Source organism: Photinus pyralis, unplaced genomic scaffold, assembly GCF_008802855.1.
Source record: "Photinus pyralis isolate 1611_PpyrPB1 unplaced genomic scaffold, Ppyr1.3 Ppyr1.4_LG9, whole genome shotgun sequence".
Taxonomy (NCBI): Eukaryota; Metazoa; Arthropoda; class Insecta; order Coleoptera; family Lampyridae; genus Photinus; species Photinus pyralis.
Window position 1 is genome coordinate 14541061 of NW_022170878.1, and position 15313 is coordinate 14556373.

The 15313-nt window shown below is 41.0% G+C and overlaps 2 protein-coding genes across 3 annotated transcripts; one reads left to right on the forward strand and one right to left on the reverse strand.

Moving 5' to 3' along the window:
• Window positions 1-4980: 4980 nt before the first annotated feature.
• LOC116180245 lies at window positions 4981-6318 on the forward strand. The gene is made up of 4 exons (XM_031500141.1): window positions 4981-5034; window positions 5085-5258; window positions 5306-5458; window positions 6074-6318. Exons 1-4 carry the CDS (start codon window positions 4981-4983, stop codon window positions 6245-6247), a joined length of 555 nt encoding a protein of 184 aa, XP_031356001.1. The 3' UTR covers window positions 6248-6318.
• Window positions 6319-13848: 7530 nt separating this feature from the next.
• On the reverse strand, window positions 13849-15303 carry LOC116181473 (ubiquitin-conjugating enzyme E2 W). 2 transcript variants are annotated; one of them, XM_031501858.1, is made up of 5 exons: window positions 15171-15303; window positions 14779-14870; window positions 14469-14727; window positions 14345-14420; window positions 13849-14292 (listed from the first exon to the last, which is right to left on the reverse strand). In XM_031501858.1, exons 1-5 carry the CDS (start codon window positions 15192-15194, stop codon window positions 14279-14281), a joined length of 465 nt encoding a protein of 154 aa, XP_031357718.1. In that variant the 5' UTR covers window positions 15195-15303; the 3' UTR covers window positions 13849-14278. The 2 variants fall into 2 exon arrangements, with proteins under 2 accessions (XP_031357718.1, XP_031357717.1); XM_031501857.1 differs by having other exon boundaries at window positions 15034-15172.
• Window positions 15304-15313: the final 10 nt, after the last annotated feature.

The window sequence follows — 15313 nt, forward strand, 5'->3', positions numbered from 1 at the left end:
ATAATAATAATAATAATAATGCATTTATTGAAAACAACTTAATATAATGTTCAATGTTCAAGATAAAAATAAAGAAAAATAAAATCATACATGATGTTCGAAGAGAACAGAGTACTTAAGAACTGCCTCACTTGTTGTTCCCAAATGGAGTGAGTTCAAGCAACTACTAAGTAGCAGCTTGGTCTTCCACTCAACCCAGTTTGATTACTAAATAACATTAATTATGGCATTACGAGTGAAAAATAATATTTTTAACGGGACAAATAAATTATAATAAAAACAGAAGCTTATCAAGATTAATTTTTATTTAAGAGGTGTATTGATTAAGTAGATATAGTTTATGTAGTTGAATTTTGAAATGTTGTATAGGAAGTTCTTTAATTTCAGGAGGTATTGAATTATAAACTTTAGACGCGTTATAACTAAATGATCTTTCATACAAGGAGGTTTTATGAAGCGGTGTTATAACTAAATTTTTATGTCTCAAGAAAAAATCACGTATGTTATGCTGAAATCGAAGCTTATTGAAAAGATACTGTGGTACCATTTTAGGATTTTAAGGAATATTTCCAAAATGATTATGTCGCGAAGTACGAAAGGCACTTAATTAACTACTACAATGAAAAGTATATAAGATACAATCTGACTTACAGCAAAGTGAGCAAAACAAGTAGAAGACTCCTGTTTACTGTTGATGTACTTCAAGAAATTGGCACAAACGTCAAGGTGAGAAGAATCAGTAGGTACCTCAACGGTCACATTACACTTCAATTGCAGTTTGTCCTAGAAGCGCTGAAATTTACAAACAACGAGTACCGTAGGTTTGGAGTACGGCGCGAAGAGCACCCATGCAGCTTCACATTTAATAGTCCGTTTGGTTTTAGCTATAAAAATTCGGACACCAATTTGACTACTTGTCCCACCAAAAAAGTAAGCATGCCGCTTTCAGTAAAGATTGTAGCTTAAGACTGAATGACATTTATTTAAACATATTTAACCATAAATTTGAAGACTATAACATGTAAAAGCCACTATATTCACAGGTTAGACCACAAACGTCACGATTCCAGACTCAGCGTTTAATATTCACTATCTTAATCAAAACAGAATGCAAAATTCCTTAAGCATAGAGACATAACCCTTCTGTCCGCGTCTATCCTAGTTTTAAATTGGAGTCGGTCAATAATTAATTAATGAAGCTGAAATCGTACAATACTAATTTTCCCTTCGAATCGAAGAGAGATTTCGGATGCTACAAAAATAATTTAAATGTCTCTACGGGAACGGCTACAGTAGTAATATAGGGCAGTTCCCAACCAGAAGAGTTACCTACTAAAAAAGTAGTAATTCCGATCCTGACGCTTCGCGTCGTGCCCTTAAACTTTTTGCGCGTGCTTTAAAGAGATGATTATACACTTGTCTCTTAATATACTATTATGAAACTTGAATCCTCCTGCAGAAAAAGTGCGCGACGATACCATCAGTCCAAGGCGATATCTTTGGTGGCTTATTTTCAGCTCAGATTCGTAGATTAGTTAGCGTATTGTTCTCGTTTCACTGTACTAAATAATTATAATTTAAGGGCACTTACTACCTGCGAGACGTCAACCTCGATCAAAGCAAGTTTCCGCCGTTCGTTCCGAGAGGACGCTTTATGCTCAATGGATTTCTATACGTGGATGACATATTACTTACAAACATAAGCGTTTGTATCAAAATAGTACCAACAAATCCTCTGGAAGTGGTGGTTAACTAATATTGTTTGTATGAATCAATAGCACGCCTTGCATAGCGTATTAAATAAACTACCACAGTGTTTCAATGTAATTATGGCTTTTGATTAGTCTATATCCCCTATCCTATTTCCTGCCAGGCCAAGATGGTGTAGAAGCTGTAGGGTACGTATTATAAAAAAGGATCTGGGGCAAGGAGATCCTCACATTGTTGAATATATGAAGAACAGGTGCGAAATTCTAAGAATGTTATTTTGGTTTGTTTACATTGTGTATTGTAACGTTGCATCTGAACGGTCTCTTCTAGACCGCATTTGATATGACGATACGATACTCTCCATTGATTCTTTCAAGGGGTCCTCCATTAATCACGTGATGTTTTTAGTAACTTTCTTAACTTCATCAACCACCCAAGTTCTCTTGTTATGTCCTTGGTTGACCCGTTCACTGCATATCCATTTTTACAGACAGCACTGGATGGAATAATGATTGTGAATTTATTTAATCCTTCCACTATTTCAAGCTTTAATTCACCAGTCTCCTCCAATATACAGTGCGGGGTGTCCGATAGGATAACTACCGTATTTATTAACATATGGGTACAGGACGGAAACATAGAAGTATTCCATTTGTTCATCTTGTTTTGCTTTGTAAAATGATTATTACTAGGATATTAAGTTTCCCGTTCGCCCTCCATAAAACGCACCTCTTGGGGCCAATGGTGCCATAGAGTGTCTGTGTAATTATAGTTCCCTGGTTATTTCTGATCGATTTAATTTCGATCGCGCAAAAAAATGTTATAAGCACCTGGAACGTTAAGAGTTACCATTCTCAGACAATAATTGTCTTCGAGCGGTCAAAATCCCTTACCGTTCTCCATATTTAATACACTATTTTGTATTCTCATCGAAAGAAATCTCTGAGTTTGTGACCAGTTTATTCCGAATTCTTATCTCAACATAACACGAATTAAGTTTGTGTTTGAAGTACAAGTTGTTAACAATCTTAGTGCCAATTATTGAACGATTTAAATTTAGTAGAGATGGCTCTTGCATTGTTCTTTTTCCTGCAATGGTACTGCCTCTTAGTTTTGGACTTCCATTTCCCAAAACTTCGTCAGCGTGCTCTCGTCCGTGATGGAGACCAAGCTGTGTATGGGTTCACAGTCTTCCCCCAATTGTCGTTCGTCTTGAAGTTAAGTAGGAAAAAGGTAAAGACCAAGATGGTCACGGGACACTGTCGGTTTAAAAAAAACACCTGCAGAAAATAGGACTAACTGTTATGCAGGGGTTGGGGTGAGGAAGAGTAAACACCATACCACGTCATTTTCCATTGTGATGAGTCGTACACAAAGGCAAGGGAGCACCTACTTGGAAATAAAAAGAAATAGACCATAGGAAGTAACGAGAATTCGCCCTATTAAAACCCTGGACTTTAAAGATGCAGGTGGACAATACCGGAGAGCACATTAGATCAGTCCAAGAACAGATTGGGACCACTCCTAGTACAATAATAATAATAATGCCTAATATACGATATCCATGTGAAGTCAAGTGTTGGAGGCCAATGTCTTACTTTGATTTTTGAACTAGCCCTCAGGGCAAATTGCAAGAACGTGACATTTTTTATTTAAAAAGGAACCAACGCGCAATTCGGTTGATGATCAATGATGATGAGATATAATCTAAACAGATTATAATTTTTAGCAAAACTGACTCATTATACTATCAGATCCGTTGATCAGCTTCTCGTTTTTTGACAGGAAGTACACACGATTGCGTTGCTAATTGCTCAACAAACGACCCATAAAAATGATTTCCCAAATCACTTAAAAAGTCGATACAAAAATCGTACTGTACGTTTTTGACATTGAGCTTAGGTCACGTGCTGTAAGTTCCTGTAAGTCTGACACAAAGCGAAATTCCACAAAAAATGTTGAATGAGTTTGGAAGGCCCTGAAACGTGTATAAGTTTAGAAAACATTGAATAAGGTCAACGATATCAATCTGTTAATGTCCAAAGTACTCGCTGCCGTGATGTCCATCAGCTTAATGAGGCAACAACAAAAAAATAGGTGGTGACTATGATAGCATTTTGCCGCTTTTTTGCCGTTAATTAGTTTTGAAAAGAAAAATTGGCCGCTCTCATACTTTTCTCGAAAACGGATGCTGATATCAACTTAGTTAATTAGTTCTTTCGTGAAATTGAAGCCGGTTTATTTGGAAGCGCTCTGTTTCCATACTTGTAAAGGAAGCGATGTTTTCCAACGAGATAACTAAATTATTTTACATTTTTTTATTTGTATAAAGTAGTGGTCAGTTAGGTTTAGGAATGTGCATAAAGAATATTGTTTGATATAATTTTAATATTCCTAAAGGAATCGACCACCCGTGAAAGTTATTTGCCTCGAATAAACTTTGTACTGTATTTATTCATATTAATAATATCCATACAAATAATTTTGGTTATTTTGTTTCATTGATGGGAAAATTGCATCTAATCTCAGTGATACCATTCCCTTCCTTTGGTTGGATTAAAATTTTGTTTAGCATTCAGAAGTGTTTGTAAGTCCGTCAAGCCCTCTTTTTCCGTTTCTTTTCCAACAAGTCTGTGTGGTACAACACTGAAAATACTGACGTGACATCCTGTATATGATAATTATTTCAATTTATGAAGTAAATCTTGGGATTATTTATGAAATATGAACAAAGTTGGTTTGTTTAATTTGAATTTGCATTCAGTGTTTGTTTTTCCTTTAAGATTTGTTTGTAAATGAGTAATTCTTGTTTAAATATTATAGATTTGTAATCATTCAATTTAGATAAGGTGCTAGAAGTAAGAGACATCTGGTCAAATTTGCGTGTTTTATAAAAGATAACATCTGGTCGCTTGCGATAAGAAGTTTTATTGTTAGACGCAGGTGCTGATAACGGAGATGCAGGTGTTTAGAAGAATTGCGGGAATGTTTTTTGTCTAAGAATGAAACTCTTTGTGCCAGACTTACAAGAGCATACAATACGTGCCAAAAAATGTACACTCATGGGGACACCGTCCTTTTTACCTTCACTTTTTAAGTGATTTGGGAAATAACTTTTATGGCTCATCATTAGCAATACATGTATATTTCCTGTCAAGCGAGAAAAAGCTGATCAACGCATCTGATAGTATAATGAGCCAGTTTTACCTCGATTATATCTCATCATCATCGCTTATATAACTCTACCAAACCGTTCACATGAAAAGCGTCATGAGAAGCATTCATATTGTTTACTACTTCGTGTTGTTTCCAACATTTGCATGCGTAAGTCTCCTCCAAATCTCAGAAATGGGATGATATTGTTACCATTTTAGGATTTTAAGGAATATTTCCAAAATGATTATGTCGCGAAGTACGAAAGGCACTTAATTAACTACTACAATGAAAAGTATATAAGATACAATCTGACTTACAGCAAAGTGAGCAAAACAAGTAGAAGACTCCTGTTTACTGTTGATGTACTTCAAGAAATTGGCACAAACGTCAAGGTGAGAAGAATCAGTACCTCAATGGTAATGTTACACTTCAATTGCAGTTTGTCCTAGAAGCGCTGAAATTTACAAGCAACGAGTACCGTAGGTTTGGAGTGCGGCACGAAGAGCACCCATGCAGCTTCACATTCAATGGTCCGTTTGGTTTTAGCTATAAAAATTCGGACACCAATTTGACTACTTGTCCCACCAAAAAAGTAAGCATGCCGCTTTCAGTAAAGATTGTAGCTTAAGACTCAATGACATTTATTTAAACATATTTGACCTTAAATTTGAAGACTACAACATGTAAAAGCCACTATACTTAATAATTTCCCAATTCGTTAGTCCATTGATACTTGGAATTCTCATGACAAGCGAGAGGTCTACTTATCTATCGTAGGTGCTACGACGACCGTGTCCGCTTCTATCCTAGTTTTAAATTGGAATCGATCAATAATTAATTAATGAAGCTGAAATCGTACAATGTTAATTTTCCCTTCCAATCGAAGAGAGATTTCGGATGTTACAAAAATAATTTAAATTTCTCTACGGGAACGGGTACAACAGGCAGTTCCTAACCAGAAAAGTTACTAAAAAAAGTAGTAATTCCGATCCTGACGCTACGCGTCGTGCCCTTGAACTTGTTGCGCGTGCTTTAGAGACATGATTATACACTTGTCTCTTAATATACTATTATGAAACTGGAATCCTCCTGCAGAAAAAGTGCGCGACGATACCAGTCCAAGGCGAAATCTTTGGTGGCTTATTTTCTGCTTAGAGTAGTTAGCGGATTGTTCTCGTTTCACTGTACTAAATAATTATAATTTTAGGGCAGTTACTACCTACGAGACCTCAACCTCGACCAAAGCAAGTTTCCGCCCTTCGTTCCGAGAGGACGCTTTATGCTCAATGGATATCTATACGTGGATGATATATTACTTACAAACATGAGCTTTTATATCAAAATAGTACCAACAGATCCTCTGGAAGTGGTCATTAACTAATATTGTTTGTATGAATCAATAGCACGCCTTGCATAGCGTATTAAATAAACTACCGCAGTGTTTCAATGTAATTATGGCTTTTGATTAGTCTATATCCCCTATCCTAGCTCCTACCAGGGCAAGATGGTGTAGAAGCTGTAGGGTACGTATCAGATCCGTAATGAATTTTATGGTATTGGTTTAAAAAAAGGATCTGGAGTAGGAAGATACGCATATTCTTGAATATGGAGAACAAGTGCGAAATTTTAAGAATGTTATTATGGTTTGTTTACATTGTGTATTGTAACGTTGCATCCGAACGGTTTTTAGCAACTTTTTAATTTTCTTAACTTCATCAACCACCCAAGTTATCTTGTTATGTCCTTGAATGAAACGTTCACCGTATATCCATTTTTACAGATAGCACTGGATTGCATCATATTATTGTGCATTAAATTAATCCTTCTACTGTTTCAAGCTTTAATTTAACAGTCTCCTCCAATATATAGTGCGGGCTGTCCGATAGGGTAACTACAGTATTTATTAACATAGGGGTACAGGGCGGAAACATCGACGTATTCTATTTGTTCATCTTGTTTTGCTTTGTGAAACGATTATACGTTTCCTGTTCGCCAACAAAAATATAAAAACTAAGATTTAGATGCGGAAATGAAAACAGGACTGGGAAAAGATAGAAGGAAGAAAAGTGCAAACTATATGTAAGGAAGAAACAGAGACGATAGAACAACGTGATATCATTGTATATACAATGGTGATATATACGGATGCAGCAAAACCCAGACGAGCGAAACAGTAAAGGTAATATTACAGGAATATGGAAGAGGAATCGACTGGATGAGATAAGGACGTTGCAGAGAAGAGAGGAAGCGAAAAGAGAGGAATAAGAGTAAACATTATTTTATGTTCGCCTCTACTTGTAGGTTTTCTTTTATTCTCTCTTTTCCTTTTTCCATTTTTATTCCCTCTATATAGGTAGTTAGGTATATTGCTCCTTATCTTATCTCTTTTACTTTCTTCTTCTAGTTTTGTTATCCTTTTTGTCAGTTGCTCTTTTATCACATCGATTTTTCCTTCTCTGCATTTAATAATAATAATACTTTTATTTCCATAGGACAAATAGATAAATTACATAATACTACAACTCCCTTTAATCCTCCATTTTATCTATTTGCTCCTTTGTCTCACCAATTTCTCCATGTTTCCTCTTTTAATTCTGCTCCTCTCTCCTCCGCCACTTTCTCATCCTGCTGGTATATTCTATTCTATTCTATTCGCAGGGGAGCCTGACCGGGCAGCACTTAGGCACACCAGAGGCCCATTGTGCCTACCCCCTTTCCTCGCAACTGAGTTCAGAGCCCGTTCCTCTCAATGAAGGATAGGACTCTGTTTAGCCTAAGTTGCTTCACCCTCCTCGGTTCCCAGTATCTGTCTCCAAGGAGTTGATATCTGTCCCTGATCAAAGCGCCACAGTGACAGACCACATGCTCGGTAGTTTCATCTGCCTCGCCACAGAACCTGCACGTGGACTCCTCCGCGAGCCCAATGTTATGCAGGTGATAGTTGACCATCCAATGTCCCGTAAGGACACCGGTGATCTTCCTAATCTGGCTTCTATTCAGTTTTAGAAGCTTAGAAGACCCCGATTTGCCAAGGTGCCCTGTTAGAAAGGCTTTAGACTGTCGGAGTCCGATTACTTGTTGCCACTGAGCCTGGAATTGACTGGTCAATCAGTCTTTAATCCTGGCCCTAACAACGGAGGGAGCAATTCCTAGGGTAGGCTCGGGCCCGACGAAGACCCCACCACTGCCTTCGCGAGCCAACTCGTCCGCCCTTTCGTTGCCCCCTATTCCGCAGTGCGCTGGCACCCAAATCAAGCTTACCCTATTAGATTCGCCTGCAATCAAGCGCCGTAGCTGATCGGAACCTGTCTCCCGACAGGGCCCTCGACGCCGCCGGACTATCGCTGCATATGTATATATGCTTATGACGGTAACCTCTACGGAGGTTTTCCTGTGCACAGGTCATGATGGCTAACATCTCTGCCTGAAACACGGTGCTATGCTGACCAAGGGAGACGCTGACGCTGGCTCTCGGTCGATCACCATATATACCCATGCCCGTTCCCCTTTCTGTTTGGGACCCGTCTGTAAACCACACGAGCCCCTCAGGTTTGAGGAACGGGCAATCCGAGTTCAGCCACTGCTCCCTATCCGGGAGAATGACTTTATAACGCTTTGGTCTTAGCAAGATAGCCCGGATCACGTCCCTCCTTGCGAGGAGGGGATCGGTCCTGAGGGTTTCCTCCCTCGATCCTTCCATTCATCCCAATCGTTTAGCCGTATGGAAGCTTTCCGAGCCTCTGCCTCCACAGCTAAGTGTAAAGGCTCTAGTCCCAGAAGTGCCTCCATGGCCAAGGTTGGCGTGGTTTTTAGGGCTCCAGTGACTCCCAGACAGGCGAGTCGCTGGACCTTTCCTAGCTGCTTCCTGTAGGTTACCCTGCGCATGGCAGGCCACTATACAAGTGCACCATACAGTATTATTGGCCTTATCACTGCAGTGTAAAGCCAGTATACCAGTCGAGGGTTCAAGCCCCATGTACAACCAAAAGCCCTTCTACATGCCCATAGACATGCAGTGGCCTTTTTGCTTATGCGCTCAATGTGCCCTTTCCAGGTCAGGCGGGAGTCAATGATAACTCCCAGGTATTTCACCGACCTGGTCAGACCCAGTTGACGTCCTCGAAGAGCGAGCCCAGCAAGATCCGCTCTCCTTCTATTCGTGAACGAAACAACCTCGGTCTTTTCCGGGTTAACGGAAAGGCCATGGCTACTGCACCACCTATCCACCTGTTCAAGAGCCCCCTGCATGAGCTCTTTCACGGTGTTTGGTAACTTCCCAGTTATCGTCCGCGTATCCCTGTGTATACGCTCCCCCCTCGTTCAAGGTGCGGAGGAACCCGTCTAGTACCAGGCACCACAGCAGTGGAGACAATACCCCACCCTGCGGACATCCTCTAGTAACCGATGAGCTCATCTCCGTCATCCCAATTGAGGATATAATGACTCTGCTTTCGAGCATGGCTACGATCGACCCATCAATACCAAAGCTCTCAGCAGCGTCACTAATCGAATCGAACGTGGTGTTGTTAAACGCACCCTCGATATCTAAAACCGCTCCCAGAGCTATCGCCTCGGAAGACATTCCCTTTTCCAGCCTGCACACCAGGCTGTGTAGAGCCGTCTCCGTGGACATACCAGCCCTGTAAGCATGTTGGAACGGATGTAGTGGTCTACTAACCAGTACGCCATTCCTTATGTATACATCCACCAGATTCTCCGCCGTTTTTAGAAGAAACGATGATAGGCTGATGGGCCTATTATAGTCATTCGTCACGTCATATTTAGCACGACCCGGCTGAGGTAGGTACACAACTCTTACCTTCCTCCAGCTTTCGGGGATATACCCTAAAGCCAGAGAGGCTCTGAAGAGATGCAACAAGTGTAAGAGCAGCGGCTCCAGGCCCTTCTGTAGAAGAGCCGGGAATATCCCATCCGGTCCTGCACCCTTAAATGGGCTGAACGTGTTGACCGCCCATCTCAGAGATCCCTCGGTAACCACCCGGGAAGCTACCTTCCAGTTGATCGGCCTTACACCGACCCGAGTAGCTCCCTTTGGTGGGTCCGAAGTTAAGTAGTCCCCAGAGCCTGGAAAGTGTGTTTCCAGGAGACATGTGAGTGCCTCACCCGCGGTAGACGTACATCTGCCGCATGGAACAGCCTCAGTGTCCCCACCTTTTGCCCCGGGTCCTTCAAAAGGATTTTACGAAGTTTTTGAACTTCAGGAAGACCTTCCATGTTACCACAGAAAGTCCTCCAAGATCCTCGTTTCGACCTCCGAATATGGTCCTTATACCTGCGCTGGGAGATCTTAAAATCTTCCCAGTCTGCAGGTAACTTAGTTCGCATGGCCCTATTAAAGAGCCTGCGAACCTCCTTACGAGCCTTTTCAAGGTCTGAGTTCCACCAAGGTGTTCTCTTCTTTCCTCGAAAGGTACGCAGTTTACAGCTGTCCTCATAGGACGCTGTTATGGCGTTGCTTACTAATTTGCGGCCGCCTCTTCCACCTGCCCTGCTTTCCGACAGAGCAAAGGTGGTCTATCCAACCGATCCGACAGTTTTGCCACATAGCAGTCCCAGTCAGTGGAACGGGGATTCCGAAACCTACAGGACCCGCAGTGAAATGCCAGGTTCAGCTGGAAAAGAATGTGCTTGTGGTCCGAAAGCGAAACTCTCCAATTCGTGTGATCATGTGAGCTATTGAAAAGGAGCCCAGCGTCAGATCAATGACCTCCTACCTCCGCGCTGTGACGAAGGTAGGGGCTGCTCCCTGATTTAAAACATTCAAATCAGTTGTTTGCAAGTACTCCAGAAGGTGGTCGCCCCTCGAGTTCGTGTCCGTGCTGCCCCACACAACATGGTGTGCGTTTGCATCACAGCCAACCACAAGAGGGAGCCCACTACTTCGACAGTACTCTATCAACTCAGCCAGCTCCTTGGTTGGTGGAGCCCTTTCTGAGTCGTACGGGAGATAGGCGGAGCAGACCACCAAGTGCCTGCCCCGTCCTCTGTCATCTTTCAGCTGAAGTCGTAGAGCTACGAGATCCCTGAAACAAAAATCAGCCATTAGATAAGACTCGATTCGTCTATCGACATAAATGCAAGTCCTCGGGTTCAGTTGGCTGTCCCTCTTATAATAAAGAGAGTCTTCCACCTGGCCCAGACCTCTTACTCGTCCCTTGTAAACCCAAGGTTCTTGTATGAGGCATACGCCTGTCTGCTTTACAGCAAGTTGACGACCCATTAGACAGGTCGCCCCCTTACTGTGCTGCAAATTGCTCTGTAAGAAGGTTACTTTGTCCATCACTGATGTACTAGGTTTCCTCCTCCGTTAGCGATGCCGACGGTTAGCCAAGACCCGCCACACGAGCCAAAAGCTCGCTGACCTCTTTCTCGATCTTTTCGGGCGCCGGGAGCAAGGTCCTGCTGCTTCGGTGGAGCTCTCTCCCTTACCTTGCGCAGCCGGAGCACCCGCTTTCGTCACAAAAGTGACGCGCGAGACCCCCGCGTGCTCCTGAAAGTTCTGTCGCTGGAGTGCCTGATAGGACGTCTCATCGACACCAATTGCGAGGAGAATCCTAACAGGCTCCTCCTTGCGAAAAAACTTCCTCCATACACTCGTCCTGAAACCAGGATTTTGCATCTGGAGGCGCTTCAAAATGGTGTCCGTGTCATCCGGGAGCCCGTACAACACAGCCATCACCTTGGTTACCCTCGGGACGTGCCTCTGAACTTTGAGCGACGCGCCATTCCAGGGCCGGATAAGAGGGACGGTCCTCTCCAACCAGTCCAAGGTCCACTGGTCCTCGCATTCGGCCACGGTGGCACCCTGCGGATTCCAGCGGAACCCTGCCAGCCGAGGAAAGGGCCTTCCCTCCATCTGGTCTACGACTGCATTCAATGCAGCGCAGCCATAATGCACCTCGACTGAGCCTCAGAGATGTCCACCTCCGGGTGTGAAACGATGGCCATCTTAAGCCCTGCCGCAGCGACTTGCCCATAACTTCGTGGTGCACCCATAGCGAAGACGACCTTCGTCGCTACCAATCTGGGTTCTAGCCCCGACGAGCCACTTACAATCGTCACTACCCACACCGAAGCACGAGTCACGTACGATCATTCAGGTGTCTGTATGGGCTTTCCCCTATCCGCCACCCGGGGACGCGCCCGATGGGTGCCTAACAGAGCTGGGCAGTATTCGATTTTGTAAATACTTTTTAGTATTCAAATCCTACACCAAAATTTCTCGGGAAAACACTTTTTCTTATTAATTTTGGTGCGTAGAATCCAAAACAATTCGTACTTTTTCGATCAGACTTCTCAATCCAAATTTATAGACTAGAAACCAATTTCGAAAAAAAATTCAAAGGGCTGTAACTTTTGAACTAGTAGCTCAATCTTGGAACTGTTTGAAATTATGGATTCTACAGGCCACATTCTATAAGAAAATTTTTTTCCGGGTCGATCTGAGACAATTTTTTTTTCGGGGCTCAAAAAAGGGCAGTGTATAACCTTCCTTTTTTACCAAAAATCGACTGCACCAAAATTTCTCGGGAAAACACTTTTTCTTAATAATTTTGGTGCGTAGAATCCAAAACAATTCGTACTTTTTCGATCAGACTTCTCAATCAAAAGTTATAGACTAGGAACCAATTTCGAAAGAAAATTCAAAGGGCTGTAACTTTTGAACTAGTAGCCCAATCTTGGAACTGTTTGAAATTATGGATTCTACAGGCCACAATCTATAAGAAAAATTTTTTTCCGGGTCGATCTGAGACAATTTTTTTTGAGGGCCTCAAAAAAAGGCAGTGTACAACCTTCCTTTTTTACCAAAAATAGACTGCACCAAAATTTCTCGGGAAAACACTTTTTCTTATTAATTTTGGTGCGTAGAATCCAAAACAATTCGTACTTTTTCGATCAGACTTCTCAATCCAAAGTTATAGACTAGAAACCAATTTCGAAAAAAAATTTAAAGGGCTGTAACTTTTGAACTAGTAGCCCAATCTTGGAACTATTTAAAATTATTGATTCTACGGGCCACATTCTATAAGAAAAATTTTTTTCCGGGTCGATCTGAGACAATTTTTTTTGCGGGCCTCAAAAAAAGGCAGTGTATAACCTTCCTTTTTTACAAAAATCGACTGCACCAAAATTTATCGGGAAAACACTTTTTCTGATTAATTTTGGTGGGTAGAATCCAAAACAATTCGTACTTTTTCGATTTCCAAAGTTATAGACTAAAAACCAATTTCGAAAGAAAATTCAAAGGGCTGTAACTTTTGAACTAGTAGCTCAATCTTGGAACTGTTTGAAATTATGGATTGTACAGGTCACATTCTATAAGAACATTTTTTTTTCCGAGTCGATCTGAGACAATTTTTTTGCGGGCCTCAAAAAAACCTTCCTTTTTTACAAAAATCGACTGCACCAAAATATCTCGGGAAAACACTTTTTCTTATTAATTTTGGTCCGGAGAATCCAAAACAATTCGTACTTTTTCGATTAGAATTTCCAATCAAAAGTTATAGACTAGAAACCAATTTCGAAAAGAAATTCAAAAGGCTGTAACTTTTGAACTAGTAGCCCAATCTTGGAACTGTTTGAAATTATGGATTCTACAGGCCACATTCTATAAGAAATTTTATTTTTAAATTTTTAATATATTTGAGTGACAAGTATTTGAATACTTTTTATAGTATTCGAATACATTCTAAAGTATTTGAATACTTATTTTTTTAAGTATTTGAATACTTTTCAATGTATCTGTATCTATAGTATTCGCTTGTGCTGGACGTAAAAGTATTTAGTATTCAAATACTTTTTGAAAGTATTCTGCCCAGCTCTGGTGCTTAACCACACAGGTCCTGCTGGTATAAGAAAATAATTGTAAATTATACCAGTTTAGACTAAGTATATGGGCACATAGGTACTCAGTTTGCACCACATCTACGAGTTAAAAAATAACTACACAATCAAAAAATGTTTATTGTAATATATATAATAAAAACTGAATATTTACTATATGCAGGGATTAAGCTGCATTGTCAGTTGAATAGATTTCGATGGGTAGGTATAAATTGCAATAGAACAAACAGGCATTAAATCCTAATAAAAATATAAACATCAATATTTACAGTAAAAACCTCTTAAATTAAATCCTGGATACAATCCCTCACCGAAGACCTACAATTAAAACCCTACCGGACATAAGTCTTTCATCAGCTTAATCCATGGTATACATATGGCGTAGGCACTATATAATCAAAACAAATACTATATAAAACACTATCAAATTCAACTTATATAAAAAAGTAATATAATGTATTAATAACACTAATTTAAATAGGTGGGGAGAATGAAAAAATTACATAGGTACTTAAATAAAATCACATTTTTTTAAGTCGAAAGATTTTCATACCGAATCATCTGCAACAGTGGAAATTCTTAGATTAAACAGTTTACAAAATCGCCGACTTACCGTGATACCACCACTTGGTTTTCTTTGGATTTTTATTGCAGGTTTTAACGTAAAATGCATTATCGGGCGGTCGTTTCTAAAAATAAACCATTACACTTAAAAGACAAAAAGGCTTCCCACCGACCTTTTCTTTACAACTACTTAGCATAGAGACTATCGATAAGCAAACGGCCTGAACAGATAAAGCTGGCGACCAGTCGTCGGTTAAAATTGAAAGACATATGTGACCGTTGCTATAGACGTGCGGATGAACGGGAATGTTTGGACCGACGAAGGTGACTTCGGGTGAATCGAACGGATATTTATTACTAAATTTGAACTGTAATTGAAAATTTTCACCTTCGTATAAGGTGCCCGAGGCCCCGTCCATATTTATAAGCCATCTGTAAGGTAAACGATCTCGCATGAGATATCGGGCCCGGGTCGACACTTACTGTAGTAAATTTCGTTCTATTACGTCCGAATCGACTGTGACACCGGGCGGCGGTTCTTTCACTAATGACATTAACTCCTTCTGAAGCCTCCTCTGGAACAAAAATAGCCACTTAATCCCATTAACCTGCACGAAACTTTCGAGAAAAACAGGCACCGAAACGGATCAGCGCGTACGTAATTTGGTAAAAGCGCGAGGATCTCGCCCGCGAAAAACTAAGAAAAACCTTTAGGAACGGCGTAAAATCGAAATTTACCTCAGATGGAGACAAACCTGCCATGTTGCTCTGGTCTGTCTTGTAAACATGTCAAATGTCAGTGAGACGGGTGGAGTAAACTAAACGTAAAAAATCGCGCTTGTGGGCGAACGACGGGTGAAAAATGCGCTACTTGCCTTTTGGGGGAGATTCTCCGCCATTTCGCCAACTAATAATTCGAAGTTTGTGCGAAATTAACCGCGAACGTCCACCGATGCGAGGGTGGCAATTCGAAATTCCCGCCCGCGAGTCTCCGCAATCAGCTGATTGTGACACATAG

Coding starts and splice junctions, on each gene's coding strand:
- LOC116180245 (XM_031500141.1), top strand. CDS start 4,981: ATGAGAAGCATTCATATTGTTTACTACTTCGTGTTGTTTCCAACATTT. Junction 5,035..5,084: donor TGTTTCCAACATTTGCATGC/GTAAGTCTCCTC, acceptor TTACCATTTTAG/GATTTTAAGGAATATTTCCA. Junction 5,259..5,305: donor AAATTGGCACAAACGTCAAG/GTGAGAAGAATC, acceptor CTTCAATTGCAG/TTTGTCCTAGAAGCGCTGAA.
- LOC116181473 (XM_031501858.1), bottom strand. CDS start 15,194: ATGGCGGAGAATCTCCCCCAAAAG. Junction 14,871..15,170: donor CGGAGAATCTCCCCCAAAAG/GCAAGTAGCGCA, acceptor TTTTTGTTCCAG/AGGAGGCTTCAGAAGGAGTT. Junction 14,728..14,778: donor ATAGAACGAAATTTACTACA/GTAAGTGTCGAC, acceptor TTTACCTTACAG/ATGGCTTATAAATATGGACG.